This window comes from Vigna unguiculata, chromosome 8, assembly GCF_037176805.1.
Source record: "Vigna unguiculata cultivar grain cowpea cultivar isolate G323 ecotype 2 chromosome 8, ASM3717680v1, whole genome shotgun sequence".
NCBI lineage: Eukaryota > Viridiplantae > Streptophyta > Magnoliopsida > Fabales > Fabaceae > Vigna > Vigna unguiculata.
Genome location: NC_140799.1, coordinates 36,749,580 through 36,765,237, shown reverse-complemented (window position 1 = coordinate 36,765,237; position 15,658 = coordinate 36,749,580). Strand labels below are relative to the sequence as shown.

The 15,658-nt window shown below is 27.0% G+C and overlaps 1 protein-coding gene across 2 annotated transcripts; it reads right to left on the bottom strand.

The window, feature by feature from the left end:
- Positions 1–5,460: 5,460 nt before the first annotated feature.
- Positions 5,461–11,842, bottom strand: LOC114195128 (cucumisin-like). Of its 2 annotated transcripts, XM_085665481.1 has the most exons (10): positions 11,750–11,842; positions 9,735–9,823; positions 9,552–9,643; positions 9,246–9,480; positions 8,601–9,120; positions 8,421–8,518; positions 6,850–7,071; positions 6,629–6,740; positions 6,341–6,554; positions 5,461–6,087 (listed from the first exon to the last, which is right to left on the bottom strand). In XM_085665481.1, exons 1-10 carry the CDS (start codon positions 11,834–11,836, stop codon positions 5,561–5,563), a joined length of 2,196 nt encoding a protein of 731 aa, XP_085521607.1. In that variant the 5' UTR covers positions 11,837–11,842; the 3' UTR covers positions 5,461–5,560. The 2 variants fall into 2 exon arrangements, with proteins under 2 accessions (XP_085521607.1, XP_085521606.1); XM_085665480.1 differs by lacking the exon at positions 11,750–11,842 and having other exon boundaries at positions 9,735–9,819.
- Positions 11,843–15,658: the final 3,816 nt, after the last annotated feature.

Here is a 15,658-nt window from a genome sequence, read left to right as displayed (position 1 = left end):
TCTTGTCTGTATTTATTTTACTTGATTTTTAATAAATATAAATTTATTTTGTATATTAATTTAATAACATCATCACTTACTAACCATGATATATATATATATATATATATATATATATATATATATATATATATATATATATATATATATATATATATATATATATATATATATATATATATATATACTTTAATTTGGATCACGTAACCATATTTGACATGTATCCGTATCCGATATTTTAAGATACTTTATTGATACTTATCAACGAAGTATCTAATTTATAAAGTCATATTAGACTACAAAAAAATCTTTGAATAATGACAAATTTTAATGACAAAAAATAAGTAGTCAGTGATTAGTTTATAATCAGTTTATAAACTAAACATTATTGACAACTAAAATAGTTCAAAAAATTATAATTGATCTTTAAATTGTTAACTAAAATAGTTTCTATTATAAATTATTTTATAAATTGATCACTAACATTAACTAACAATATTTTAATTTGAATTCGCACAATAACAATTATATATTTATTGTATTTTTAAGAATTATTATACATTTTTCATTCTCATTTTTCATTCTCATATTGTGTAATCGTATCATATTATTTTTAAAATAAGTTTATCGATATATTAAATATATTTGTTGTATCTAATACACTTATTATATTTGTATATTACTAATATAATATTATGCATATTTAAAAAATAGTTAAACACTTGTGAGAGGATAGCGCCCATTAGTTATAAAGTGGTTTCTTGATAATTTTATTGATTTGGTATTTGTAGGGCAGGTAACAAGATCCACAAAATGGCTTTGCAACACGTTGATGTTGACGAGAAAAATCTATTTGCATATAATTCTTCAACGTTCAAACCAATAAGAAAGGAAAAAAAAGCTATGATAGAAAGTAGTAAATTGCCCTCGTCGAACTCCTTTTTATAATGTTTGTGTGAAGTATTTGTTTATGAAGCATATGAAATCAATGACAAATAATCACCCATAAAAGAGAAGAAACAAAAGACTTAAATTCTCATTGTGAAACTGTCGAGTTTTAATGGTTTTAAAAACTCTTTATTGGCAGGGTATGTACACTTTATATAGTTGGTACAGTAACAAATGAGTATAATTACAAATTTCTAATTACTATTATTTTTAAGACTTCAGAAAACGAAATGAAATTTAAGATTCCTTAATATTGGTGCTTCTCCATTCATATTTATTTATTTATTTTGTTAGAATCCTAATTGAAAGTTTGGTAAATAACAATTGAAAATTTACTCTATGAGACTACATTATTCCATTTCTTTGTTTTTCTTTCAATTATGTTGGAATTGTGCCTTTCCACGGTTCCTGCATGTGGCCGCCGGACTCTTATTTAGAATGCACGTGCCTTAATTAAATAGCTAGGAATCCCATTACATGACTAAATCTACTAATATAAAAAGGTAATACCCTATTGAAATATTTAAAATATCCATTTTATTTATTTAACACATGTCAATTCCATTAATTCTTTTTGTAATTTTACCTTCAACTATTATTAAAATGACAAAAGTATCTCTACCAACTTAAATAATCAAGAAAAGTGTCACGTATAATATATTCCTACCATCATACCTAATTTAAAAAATTATTATTCCAAAAAAAGTTATATTATTATCAAAAATTATAATAATAATAATAATTATTATTATTATTATCAAACAATAATTATTACTATTATTATTATTAATTATAATTATTTTTATTATTATATTATTATTATGATTATAACAACAATAATAATAATAATTATTAAAAATTATAATTATTTAAATAGTTATTAATAACTATAATTATTATAATAATAGTTATTGTTATTATAACTGTAATTATAATTATAACTATAATTATGTTATTAACTACTACAATTATTATAGTTATAATTATGTTATTAACTGTTATAATTATTATAGTTGTTATAGTTATTATTATTGTTTTAATGATCAGTTATTATATTATTATTATCAGTTATAATTTTTATTATTATAACTATTATATAATAATTATTATTATTATTATCAACTATCATTATCTTTATTATTATTATTATATTATTATTATTATTATAATTATTAAGAAATATGATGAAATGAGATATGGATATTTGACAAAAAAAAAATGAAAAGAAAAACTTATAATTTATAGCTTAATAAAATATGAAGGTTTAAATACCTTTTTTGTCCTCATTTTCGTAGTGTATGTTGCGAATTGTCCTCATTTTCACAAAAAGTTTAAAATGGTCATCATTTTTACTGAAGGTTTAGTTTGGTCCTTTTCTGTAACGCCGTTCAGAGCATTGTACATGTGGCACGATTTGTATTAGGGTGTATTATGTGTACTGTACAGGTGGCTTAATTATATATTTGGGGATAAATAAGTGAGTTAGGGTTTTGGTAGGGAATGTTTGGGCAGTTGGTGAGTTTTGACAATCTTGTTCCTCCATTCCCGATTGATATTGCTGCAATCTTCTCTAAAGTAAATTAAACAGATAAAAAAGATGTATTATTAAGCCTACTTTAACGCAATGGGGAACCAGTGCTACAATCAATTACAAATAAAATAATGGGAACCATTACACCAACATCGACAACCGACAAACAAACCAACTAAAATAATACCCCACTGAACCCACCTACAGACACAAACTACACAAAATCATGAAAGTAATTTAGAAACCATGCAGAACATCACAACAATCGAAAGACAAACAAACCCAAAAATAGAATTACGAAAACCCTAACCCACGAGCAAACACAACCCAGAAAACCCTGAACCCACTAACCTCGTTGATGATGATTAACTAAAAATTTGAAATGAAGAGTACAACTGCAATCCAATGATGAAATGACAAGTATTAGCTGCTTCCTCTGCAAATCTGAACTCAAGAAAGACGAAGATAAAAAAATTTCCCTATTTGCTAAATTTCTCCTAAATTGAAAAATTAACTTTAATTTACAGTACACGTAACACACCCTAATACAAACGTGTCACCTGTACGATGTTCCATTAATGATTTAAACGGCGTTACACCAAATAAAACACGAATTGCGAAAATGAGGACCATTCTAAACATTCGGTAAAAATGAGGACCATTTTAAAAATTCTATGAAAATGAGGACCATCCACAACAAACACTACGAAAATGAGGACCAAAAAGGTATTTAAGCCAAATATGAAAGTTAAAGAAGATAATATCTAATTGAAAATTACAAGTTATACTATTATACTAATTACAAGTCATGGTTGGTACACGTGTCACACTAACCGTAATTATTTTTAATTTAGTTGGTTTACAATTGATTTAATTTAATCACCTATTTTTTAAATTAATTCAATTTTGTTTTCAACGATTTTAAAACTGTAACTAAATTAGTAATTAAGCTTAATTATAACTTATAAATTTATATTAAAATAATTTTATCATTTATACATCAAATCACTCCCTAAATACTCATGTTATTTTATTTCTTACGTTTTAATTTTTTTATACATGTAAAAAACAAAAATAATTTGAATATTTAGGTCGAGTAATTTGATATGTATAAATTCTTAAGAGTTTTTAACATTTACATATAAGTTGTAATTAAGCTTAATTATTATTTTAGTCTCAAATTGAAAAGGACAAAATTGAATCATTTTAAAAAAATAGGAGACTAAATTGAATCAAAATTTTAAATAGGGGACTAAATTGCAAATAATCATTGTTAGGCTGACACGTGGTACAACCATGACCTATCACGTGAAAATATTTTTTAATTAAAAGAAATTAAAAAATAGAAAAAAAATTACGAATTGATACGTGGTACTTTAATTTTTTTTAAAAACTTAAAAGAAATGAAAATTTCTCAAAATGACATTTGACATTAATGTCAACTTAACGGAAATAATCAAATTGAACATTTTTTAAAGAAATTAGAAAACCAAATTGAACTGAAAAAAAATAAGAGAACCAAAATGAACCAAATCAACAAACTAGAAGACTAAATCACTAATTAAGCCTTGTTTTATATTACCTAATAAGTTAATGATTTATACTATTAAACACTTAAATTAAGGGTATTAAACATTCTCATGTAAAAAGAAAATAAAAATATTAAAAGAGAGACAAATTCAAATATGAGACATAAAAATTATTTAACTTACATACATCATTTGAATATAATTGTAAAAAATTATGATAAAATAAAAAAATCTTAGAAATGAGAATAAATTTCATAATAAGTACAAAATATATATATATATATATATATATATATATATATATATATATAATATTGTTCGCGTGGGTTTGCCACTGTTTGGGTTAGTTTGAATACGGAGTTTGGACTTGGACTTGGACTTGAATATTGACAGCCCAAGATATTGTTGGCCAATGTGGCCAATTTATGTATTATATGATAATAATATTATTTTAGGTGAAAATTAGATTTAGTATTTTATTTAATTCAAAAGAAATTATAAATTATGAATTTTTTATTTATTTAGACTAATGATCTTGAAACTTTGCAATTTCTGTGCAACATAACGTTACATAAAATATAAAAATTCAATGCAAACATTTCAGAATTACTTAGTGTATTAAGAGCATAAAAACATCAATTATATCTATTTTTGGGGTTTCTGATATATTTATATAAAATTCGTACAAATTAAAAGGCCACTAAATAAATAAAAATATAAGAACAAACTCATTTTATTTGTCCAATTTTGTGTTTCCCTTAAAAATTTACTTTAGAATTTGTTGACAGTTTACTCGTTATCATTTATGAATGTACGTGTAGTAAGTTGTTCTCCCACACTTTTCTTTTTTATAACTTTTGCTTCAATTCTTTTTCTATCTTATAATTCGTGTTTTGTGTATTCAAATAGGTTATTCTTCTCTGGTATTTCTACAATATTTTTTTTATCAAAATGAAAGTCTCAATTTTATCTTGCTCCAAACATATATATTATCATTAATCTTTTTATCTCATCGTGATTTGTTTTAACTTAATATTTCTCGAGATAAAAAGTCACTGACGAGAAAATCGCGCATAGAGTCTTTCATATCGATATTATTCTTCAGGGATATTGTTCTCAAAGAAAAAAAACTTCTATCAATTTTCTTCACCCTTTCCATTTGTATCACTACTGACAAAATATATTTATTTATTATTCTCAATAACTCAGGATCTTGGGTACGTCACTGGACACGCCTATCATGATGAAGCCATTTGCTACTCGTAATGGAGTTTTTTGGACCATAGACAGGGAAAACTTTCTCTTTTTTTTTTTTGCTTTTTAGTAACCTTTCTGTCTTCTATTACTTCTACCAGTTTAGTTTCTATTTTGTAGCTGTCTGTTTTTTAGCAGTTAGTTTTTGTGCACATAGTGTGATCAATGGCAAATTTGAATATGTAAGACGTTGTTTTATTTTCAATTTTGTGAATATGGACTCTAAATCATCTATAGCACATCGCCAACTCAATAAACCCTTGTTCAATAGTTCACTTAGTCTATTAGACCATGTAATTTATGGAACATAAACAACAACGGGACTCCTCACCTTGAAAGTGCCATCATCCCAAATCAAGGAAAAAGAAACAAAGTCTGCATTAATGCTTCCTTCAATCCTAAGGGTAAAGGAGAGCTTCTGACCCAACGATGAGAAGGTCAAAACATTTGGCACTACTTCCACGTTTAAAGAAGATGGATGTGCACTTACTGTGGCCTTATATTTGGATGTAGCTGATCCAACATTTGTGACAGTTCTACCGAAAGTGACATTGTTGTGGCTTGAGCGAGGGGTTGATAGAGTAAAAGACGGGAGATTAAGGTCCAAAACCGATCCTTTATTTGCTGATGTACAAGTGCTGTTATCTCCAGTTAGTTTTTGCAGCGTTGATGAATTATAACCTGATTGTCCACACAGAAAACTAATATAATCATTTTCATCAGCATCATAAACCAGTCCAGGATTTGCCGCCTTCAAAGGATTGATTTGGCCCGCACCGTAAGCAAATTCAGCGTCTACATTACGTTTAGGATTCATAGGGGTAGCTGCAAATAATCAACGAACAAATTTGATCATTAACATGTATACTTGACCATTAAGTTGTATCACAAAATAGTTTTTCCCGACAGAAATGTTTAAGGTGGTATAGGGAATATGGTTTTAGGTTATCATACTTTACTTTCTCTTCATGTTCATATATTTAAAACTAATTAATTCTTTCGCAGACTCATTTTTCCTACGTTCTTCAAGGGTTGATAGTATGCAAAGGTTGATAAGTACATTATATTACAGAATTACCAGTTGTCATCAACGCGGATTTGATTGCAGCAGGAGACCAGTTGGGATGATTAGATTTGACGTAAGCAGCTGCTCCAGTAACATGAGGACATGCCATTGAAGTTCCAGATATTATATTCAAATTGGATACTCTTTTATCTCCTTTAACACCAGATATTGAAGAAAGCGCAGACCATGAAGCCAAAATGTCAACTCCTGGAGCTGCTATATCAGGCTACACCATCAACACAGAACTTAGATATAAGCAAATATATGCATGATGTTACATTGTAGCATGCACGATGTTACCTTAAGAATGTTTGGAGTGACAATATTGGGACCTCTTGAAGAGAAAGCAGCAACGTAAGGGGCTGATGAATCTTTTTCTTCGAAACTCTTGGATATGGTAGCTACTGGATTACTACAATATACGGTGAGATGACATATAAATCAGGTAATTGAAAACTAATTGAACAAAATTACACAGCAGTTATGTATGATATTTTATAGATTGAAGAAAAGTTTTGTACCTTGTTGAGTTTAAATAAGAAGTTACGGAATTCCTATCAGTTTGGTTAATGTGAATTGCTGGCAATGCAAATATATCTGCCGTAAGGAAAGTCAGTGTACTACTGAATATAAGACCAGCAGCCCCAGAAGCAAATCCCACATTTGGAGAAGGAGAATAGCGATCGCACAAAACAATTTTTCCTTTCACCTTAGCTGAATCCAAAGAATTTTCAAGGCAATACCTAAGCAATGCTGATGTTAGAATGGAGTGTTGAAATGTAATAGAGGGAAGTTAACTAACAAACTACCAAATAATAAGGTTAAATTACTTTTTTTTAATTCCTTTAATTATTTATAAAAGTCTATTTCCCTCTCTAGATGTTCAATTTAATCACTTAATTTTCTAACAAAAATCAAAAATCAAATGTTGTCTTCTCCATCCAGTTGATTGACCAAGAATATGCTAAACTATAATTTGTTACTATCTAAACTATACATAGATGCAATTACTAAAGCACTACAATATTTATTTAATAATGTTTTATTTATTAAAATTATATTTTATGTTTTGAAATTAATTACACATAGTGCGGTTTAGAAACTACCACTTCAATAACTAGGACTTTTTTTATTTTTTAAATTGAAAACTGTTTAAACAATAAAATTATATATTTTTCAATAAATTTTTTATTAATAGTATACTTATTTGCACTATTAACTGTAGAAATATGATATATATATATATATTATTAAATTATTACGTTAATCAAACCATCTATAACAATATATAAAGAGATTCTCTCTTTTGTGTTTATATTTCAAAATACAAATTTTACTCTTTAAAATATAATTATTTATTAAATTTTTGAAAATTAACCATTACTTTTACAAATTTTTTTATAAAATCGTCTATTATCTCTGTTTTTCTCTTTTTCTCTATTTATCAACAATTATTTTCTCATTTTTTTATATATTTCACTTTATTTTTAATAAATATAATGTTATTTTATATATTAACTTAATAATATTACATTATCATCACTTACTAATGTAATATCATGTATATTTAAAAAATGCGTATACACAAACACAACAATACATGTGTGTACGCTAATTAATATAAATATATTACTAGGTATTACCATTTAAACGCCATTATTTTTTAATACACTAATATCATGTATTAAAAAATAGATGAAAGTTTTATAGTTATATTATATTTAAAAATAAAACTTGAATTTTTTTTAAACTATAGTTACAATTTATTATAGTAACCGTTTTTAAAAAGTCATCGTGTTTTTTTTTTTTTTTAAATAAATTATAATATTATTATAGTCGTGATTTTTTAAATCTTGACTAGTTTGTAAACTAAAATTTGAAATCGTTACCAAGTATTAACTCATTAATTCAAATCTTTAAGTGTATAGATATAACGGAGAAACAAACACAAAAAAATTCACCAGAAAATTTAATTTCCAAATCGAAAACAAAAAAGAATTAGACGAACGATATTAAATTTTGTAAATAAAGAAGCAAAACCAAAAGAAATTTAACCATATAATTAAAAAGAGATATTGGTAAATGTTGGTACCTGGCCAAGGAACCTTTAAATCCAGGAACTGGTGCATCTCCACCATAAATTAAAGGGTAACTTTTCTCTGTTGGACTAAACGTATTTAGTGAGATTCCCTGCATATATGTTGAGGGAAATCTTTTACGCTACTTTTCTAATATTTGAAAAAATAAGAAATTTAAAGGGGTAATTAATTACCTGGAAGATTTGGCCATTGCCCAGTTGAAGTTTGGTGAAAAATTTTCTGTCTATAGTGGTGGCAGCCACAGAAATTATCCAGGGTGCAGGATTTGCAGTTGTGGAACGCTTTGGACCGGAATTGCCTGAAGATTTAGAAGTTAATATGCCTCTCTTCATTGCATGGAAGGCTCCTATTGCAAATTCATCTTCAAAATAATTGATGAATGTCACGAATTTTGGTCCCAGTGAAACAGATATAATGTCAACACCATCCATAATGGCTGCATCAAATCCTGCAAGAATGTCAGCAGTTTTACAACCACCCTTCCAACACACTTTATAGACAGCAATACGTGCTGATGGAACTCCTCCTCTTGCTGTTCCTACGCCAAGCCCAAACAGATTTGCATTGCTAACAGAGTTTCCAGCAGCAGTGGATGCAGTGTGAGACCCGTGACCAAGATTATCAATCGGAGATATGATGTCTTCTTTGTCGAAATCACCATCAAGACGAAAATATTTTGCTCCAACTATTTTGCTATAAACAAATCATGAAGCAAGCATTCATGGATGAGTAAATCAATGGTTAGTTTTATCTTTTAATAAACCAGACATGCTCTTTATGTGTATGTGTTGTAGCATGTTATAACAAACATCACTTACTTATTGCAAGTGAAGTTCTGGCATCTTCCTTTCCATTTCTCTGGTGGTGGACCACCGCCTCCGTCGGTGAAGCTTGAGGAATTAGGCCAAATTCCAGTATCCAGTACTCCAACGATTACGTTACTTTCTTCCTTTGTTCTTTGGACATTTTCGGGGAAGCCAAGAAAGTCCCAGGACCTTGATGTTTGGATACTGTGGATTCTGTTTGGAATAACAGAGACCACCTCGTCCATTCCTGCCAAACATTCCAAATTTTCACAAAAAGTATACATCATAGTTATAGATTCACAATCATATTAAAACTACCTTTCATTCTTTCTGATTCTTCTTTGGTCAGTCTGGCCACAAATCCATTGAAACTCTTGTAGCTGTGCACCATAGTATCTTGTGCAAATGTTCTACATGGATACCATTTTGAATTTTAATCAAACTTATTTTAGAAGCGAATAATGAAAACTGGGGATCAAGAACTGTGTGATAATATGTGACCTGCTGATGACACTTTGAACCATATTAGTATGAAGTGACTCTGTGCGTTCCATGTCCTTCGGATGTTCGCCCATGTAGACTATGTAAATCTGTATTAAATTAGAGTACCAACAACATAAATTAAATGTATAGTGCTGATCAATAAAATCCAAACAATGCTAAATTTAACCCATCGAGTGATTGGAGTGAATAGCAACTTATATATGATTTATGTAAGCAAAAGGGAAAAACGTTAGTTAATAATATGTTAGGTCAATTTAGGTTTATGTCTATATGTGATAAGTAGGTAGGTTTTAGTTCTGTAGATCATAATCTATCTTGTTTACATTTTTCACATTTTTATCTATTTAGTCTAAATGAAAAATAAAATAAAGTCTAAATATGAATAATTGGAATGTTCGAAAGCATAGAAATAACACAAGATTTAAACGAAACAAGGTTGATACTGAGAAAATTTAGTATAGCACAATCAAATGTTTGGTTGTGGTTGAGAAAATTAAATGCGGCATTCTCTATTTCGGATTAAAACCGACAAGTATTTAAAAACTTTGTGAAAGCAAAGAGTTTAAATTAGAAGGGACCTGAAAAGAGAAGCAAAGCGTTTGGAGGATAAAGTTAGAGAAGCAAAGAGTTTGGTGTAGGATATATAAATTAGAAGGGACAATGAAAAGCAAGTTGCGGACCAATAATCCAAAGCTCTCGTTAACTTGAAAGAAATCCAACATTCCTTTAAGAAAAAAAGTATCACTAAAACTGTTTAAAAAAAATCATAATAACATAAGAACGTAATGGTGTGTTTGGATGAGACAATTCAAAAGGGTGATTCATTTATTTGAAGAGTTTGAAATTTTTTGCAATGAAATGATTTGTTTGGATAAAGAAATTAAAAAGCAATTAAAATGCATGCACTTTTTAAAAGTATTTTAATAAGCTAAATTAGAAGAAATTCAAATACCCTAAAAAAAGGTAAAATTTGAAATTCTTCTCACTCAATCTCAAACTCTGGACTCAATTCCAAACAGACCCAACAAACCTGACAACCATGACAGGTTGGGACGATCCAGACATATCGGACCAACCTAATGACACAAACGGGTTGAGCGGGCCTGATGACCCAAACGGGTCAGGTGAGCCCGACGACCCAGACGGGTCAGGTGGGCTTGACGACTCAAACGGGTCAAGCGGACCCGACGACCAAGACGAGTTGGGCGGGCCCGACGACCAAGACAAACGGAGTGACTTGATAACACATATGGGTCGTGCGGGCTTGACAACTCAAACAGGTCGACCAAGCCCGACAACCCACACCGCCCAGGTAGGCCCGACGACTAAGATGTATCGGGCTGACCCAACGACCCAGACGGACTGGACTGGCCCTACAACATAAACAGGTCAGGCGGGCTCGACGATCCAAATAGGACTGACAACCCAACGGGCCGGGTGGGCTCGAAGACAGAGATAGTCTGAACCGACCTGACAACCAAGACGGGTCAGCGGGTCCGATGGCTCAAGCAGGACGAGCGAGCCCGGCGACCCAAACGGGTTTGGTGGGCCAGATGACCTAAAGGTGTCGGGCGGGCTTGACGACGCAAACTTGTCGAGCAGGCCCAACGGCTCGACTGACCTGTTGACCCGACAAGCCTGAGACCCGTTTCCAAATTTATCATGAACTCAAAACATAATTAAGCCTAAAATAAATATTGTAAAAATGAAATTTTATCTCACAAGAAATTCAATTATTTTATCCAAATAAGAAATTGAAATGTAAGGTATTTTAATTTCTTTATCCAAACAAGTTATTTAGAAAATTAAGGGAATTTAATTGCAAACAATTCAAATACAATGTATTTCAATTTCTCGGTATTGTTGAAATACTTTATCCAAACACAAATAAGAGTAATTTATGGAAAGATATAGCTTGCTGAAGTATTGTACACACTTAGAAGATATATATGTTTGCAATAAGAGTAATTTTTTGGAGATAAAAAAAAGGATATGGAATATATGTTATTTACCTTTCGATCATCTTTAGAAAATGAGGGAGTAAGTAGCAGAATGCATGTAAGAATTTGGAGGAGATGCGACAACCCTAAAGTCTTCATCTTTAGTAATCTTCACAACAACGATGAATGTGTATTCAACCTCTTTCAACCTGTGAGTAAATTCAATGTCTTAGTAAATGTTAAATGGCACTAACCTTATTACTATTAAGATACTATAGTAAGTGTACATTTGAAACACATTGCAGAATGGAAATTGTAAATAGAAGTATACATACAGTCATATACATAGCAAATTGGGAAGGAAAACAGAAACAATGATTTTAAAAAAAAAAAAACTAAAGACAAACATATACACATATACATTGATAAGAAGAACATCATACTAATCTGCACAACAAAGTAATTTTAATATATATTACTAATGCATAACAATTTGGATCAGGTCGCTTTCGAAGCAAAATAAAATGTAATAAAAGGTTGTTTTTGTGATTTTTTATTTTTAGATTATTGATTTCTTTTTGTCAATTGTTGTGGTTGACACATGATGTGATGTGTTTATTTTTTATTTTAAAAATGAATATTAAAATTATAATTATTAAAAAAATATAAATATTTTTATAATTTTATTGCAGATAGTTTGCGTCTATTTTGAATGTAATTTTTTATTAAAAATAGTTATTTTAGTTTAAAAATGATTAAATTTAAAAAGAAAACGTTGAATTGTTAATTTATTACTTAATAAAAGATAAACTTGGAAAAATAATGTGTACAACAACACCAAGAATCCTCTTTACAATATAGATAAAAAGTTGAATCAATATACATCTCAGGTGTAATTAAATAAATTCTGACTTTAATAATTAATAATGTAATTTTATTTTATTTAGAGAATAAAAGTGTCCATAAATATTATACAGTTGTAATTGATAATTGATTTGTTACATGTAAAATAAATAAAAGATAAGTGTCTTGCTAACCGGTGTCCCCAGTGTCCGTTAAGAATAATTAACATCTATCGAATTATAAAAAGGTTCATAATTAACTATGATATTAAATAAATTTTGATCTAATAATCATTAATGCAGTTTTACTTTATTTAGAGAACAAAAATGTCATAAATATAATACAACTTTGTTTAATATTTTATTTGATGCACACTAACTAAAAGTTAAAAAATGATAAAATAATTATATTTTAATGTTGTTAAAAAGTAAAATATAATTAAATGTAAAAAAGTTTAAACTAACAAAAAAGCCAACAAAAAATAATGTTAAACATCTAAAAAGTTAAAAAATAAATTAAAATATGAGTTAAATAATAAAATAACTATATTTTAATATTACTAAAGATTTAAAAGAGAATTAAAAATGATATCTTTTAAAAGTTTCAAATTTTCATGTTTCAAGCTCCTAGTGAAAGACACTTCAAGTGTCAAATAGATATTTTTACTTGCGTCTTAGCATAGACCTTCAACATTTCAAAGTGATGATTTTGTGTATAAGAGATATTGCATACAAATTTTAAAGAGTAATTTTGTTTTTGTAAAATTTGTTATATGAGTTTATAATGTAATTAATTAATAGAGTTAAATAATAAAATAACTATATATTAATGTTACTCAAAATTAAAATATAACTAATCATACAAAAACTTAAATTAATAGAAAATAAAATATTGTTTTAAAGAAGATAAAAAATAATTAACATAATATTGTTTGTATATGTATTAGATAAACAAACAACATTTTATTTTATGTTAATTAATTTTTTTATGTTTAATTATATTTTAATTTTTAATAACATTAAAATATTATTACTTTATTTTTTAATTATTTTATAACTTTTTTTTATGTGTATCAAATAAATTATCAATTATATAGATATTTTTGTTTTTTAAATGAAGTAAAAACACACTAATTCTTATTCAAGTCATAATCTGTTTAATGTTATATTTAATTATTAATTTTTGCATAATTCAATGTTCATTGTTTACATCTTAACAGTAAAACACCCCTTAAAAAATAATTCTGTACATTTATTACTTTAAAAATTTTAAGGTTAAAATAATGTCAACTTCAAATATGACTTATATTTATATTTCATTAATAATGTATGTTTTAATTGAATTGCTTAAAAGTTCATCAATTTTATCTTAAGGAGAATGCTAATTAGTGTTTTAAGGGTACCGGATAAAGAATTATTAATGTACATTGGTATTATAATTATTACATTAAAAATTGAAATAATTAAATACATTAATTAAAATAGTATAAATGCATATTACAAATTTTTAAAGACAAAAATATCTTTTTAATTTTTAGACTATTTTTTTAATACAAAACAATGACTTTGGAATTTTTAAAGTCTCTACTCAAAATTGATACTTTAGTTGTTTCTTTTTTTTATAATTTTACATGTTCAACACTATTTTTTTTCTGATTTTTTTTGTTAATTTAAAATTTCTTATGTTTAATTATATTTAAACATTAAAATATATTTATTTTATTATTTTTTAATTTTTATTGATGAATATTAAATAAAATATTAAACACACATGTACAATACTTATGGTCATTTTTGTCCTTTAATTAAAATAAAATTATATTAATAGTTGTTAGGTCAAATTTTAGTTAATATCACACTTAATTATGTATTTTTGTAAGATTTCGTGTATATTAACTATCCTTAACCAGTATCTTTAGAACACTGGTTAGCAACACCCTTATTTAGATATCACAAAATTTAATTGTCATAAATATAAACTACAATAAAAATAAGGGTCTTGCTAACCAGTGTCCTAAGGGTACTGGATAATTAATCTACATTGGATCCTACAAAAGTACATAAATAAGTGTAATATTAAATAAAATCTGACCTAATAATTATTAATACAACTTTATTTTCTTTAAAGAACAAAAGTACCCATAAATATTGTACATCTGTATTTAATATTTTATTTAATGTTCATAAATAAAAGTTAAAAACTAATTATTTAATAAAATAACTATATTTTAATGTTGCTAAAAATTAAATATAATTAAATATAAGAAAGTTTAAATTAACAGAAAAACCAACAAAAATAATAGTGTTAAACTTAAAAATAAAAAAACATAAGAAAGTATAAATTAACAAAAAAATTATTGTTAAACATCTACAAATGTTGCAAAAAAGAAAAAGAACAATTAAAGTGTCAATTTGAAACTTAATTAATTTTTTTTTCTTTTTAGTAAAGACCTTACAAATTCCAAAGTCCTTGTAATAGTATGCTATTGTCTAAAAAATTAAAAAAATATTTTTGTCTTTATAAAATTTGTTATGTGTATTTATACCATTTTAGTTACTGTATTTAATTATTTTAATTTTTAATATAAAAATGATGATACCAAAATACATTTATTATTTTTTAACAGGTACACTTTAGGACACTGATTAGCCTTCTTCTACAAATAAAAATTACAAATAAAACCAGAACATGGTATTATTAAAGTATTGTATTAAGAAAGTGCATTCAAAAGTACAAAAGTCAATGTTTGGTATATAAGACAATATATTTAATACTAGTTGCATAACAAATATAAATCACTAAACCAACAGTAACGGCGCAAGTAGAGTAACAGTTATATTACGAGTAAACCACTCTAACAAAATAATTAAAAGTAAACTAATAAAATTAATTAGGGATAAGGTTAACGCTTGGCGTTTACCGAAATTAAGAGAAAGCTATTCTATATGATTTGATTCATTTTGAGATGAAAATATTCCAAATTTTTAATAAAAACAAAATGTGATTATTTCTACAATTAAAATAATCTTATTATGTACTGTTGAAAAATTATTTAACTTGAATAATTAATAAGAAATAAATTTAAACTAAAATATTTCCTATTAACTGCTGACAAATATTATATAATTATAATTATAA

Coding starts and splice junctions, on each gene's coding strand:
- LOC114195128 (XM_085665481.1), bottom strand. CDS start 11,836: ATGAAGACTTTAGGGTTGTCGCATCTCCTCCAAATTCTTACATGCATT. Junction 8,519..8,600: donor GCAATGGCCAAATCTTCCAG/GTAATTAATTAC, acceptor ACATATATGCAG/GGAATCTCACTAAATACGTT. Junction 6,555..6,628: donor TCACTCCAAACATTCTTAAG/GTAACATCGTGC, acceptor TTGATGGTGTAG/CCTGATATAGCAGCTCCAGG.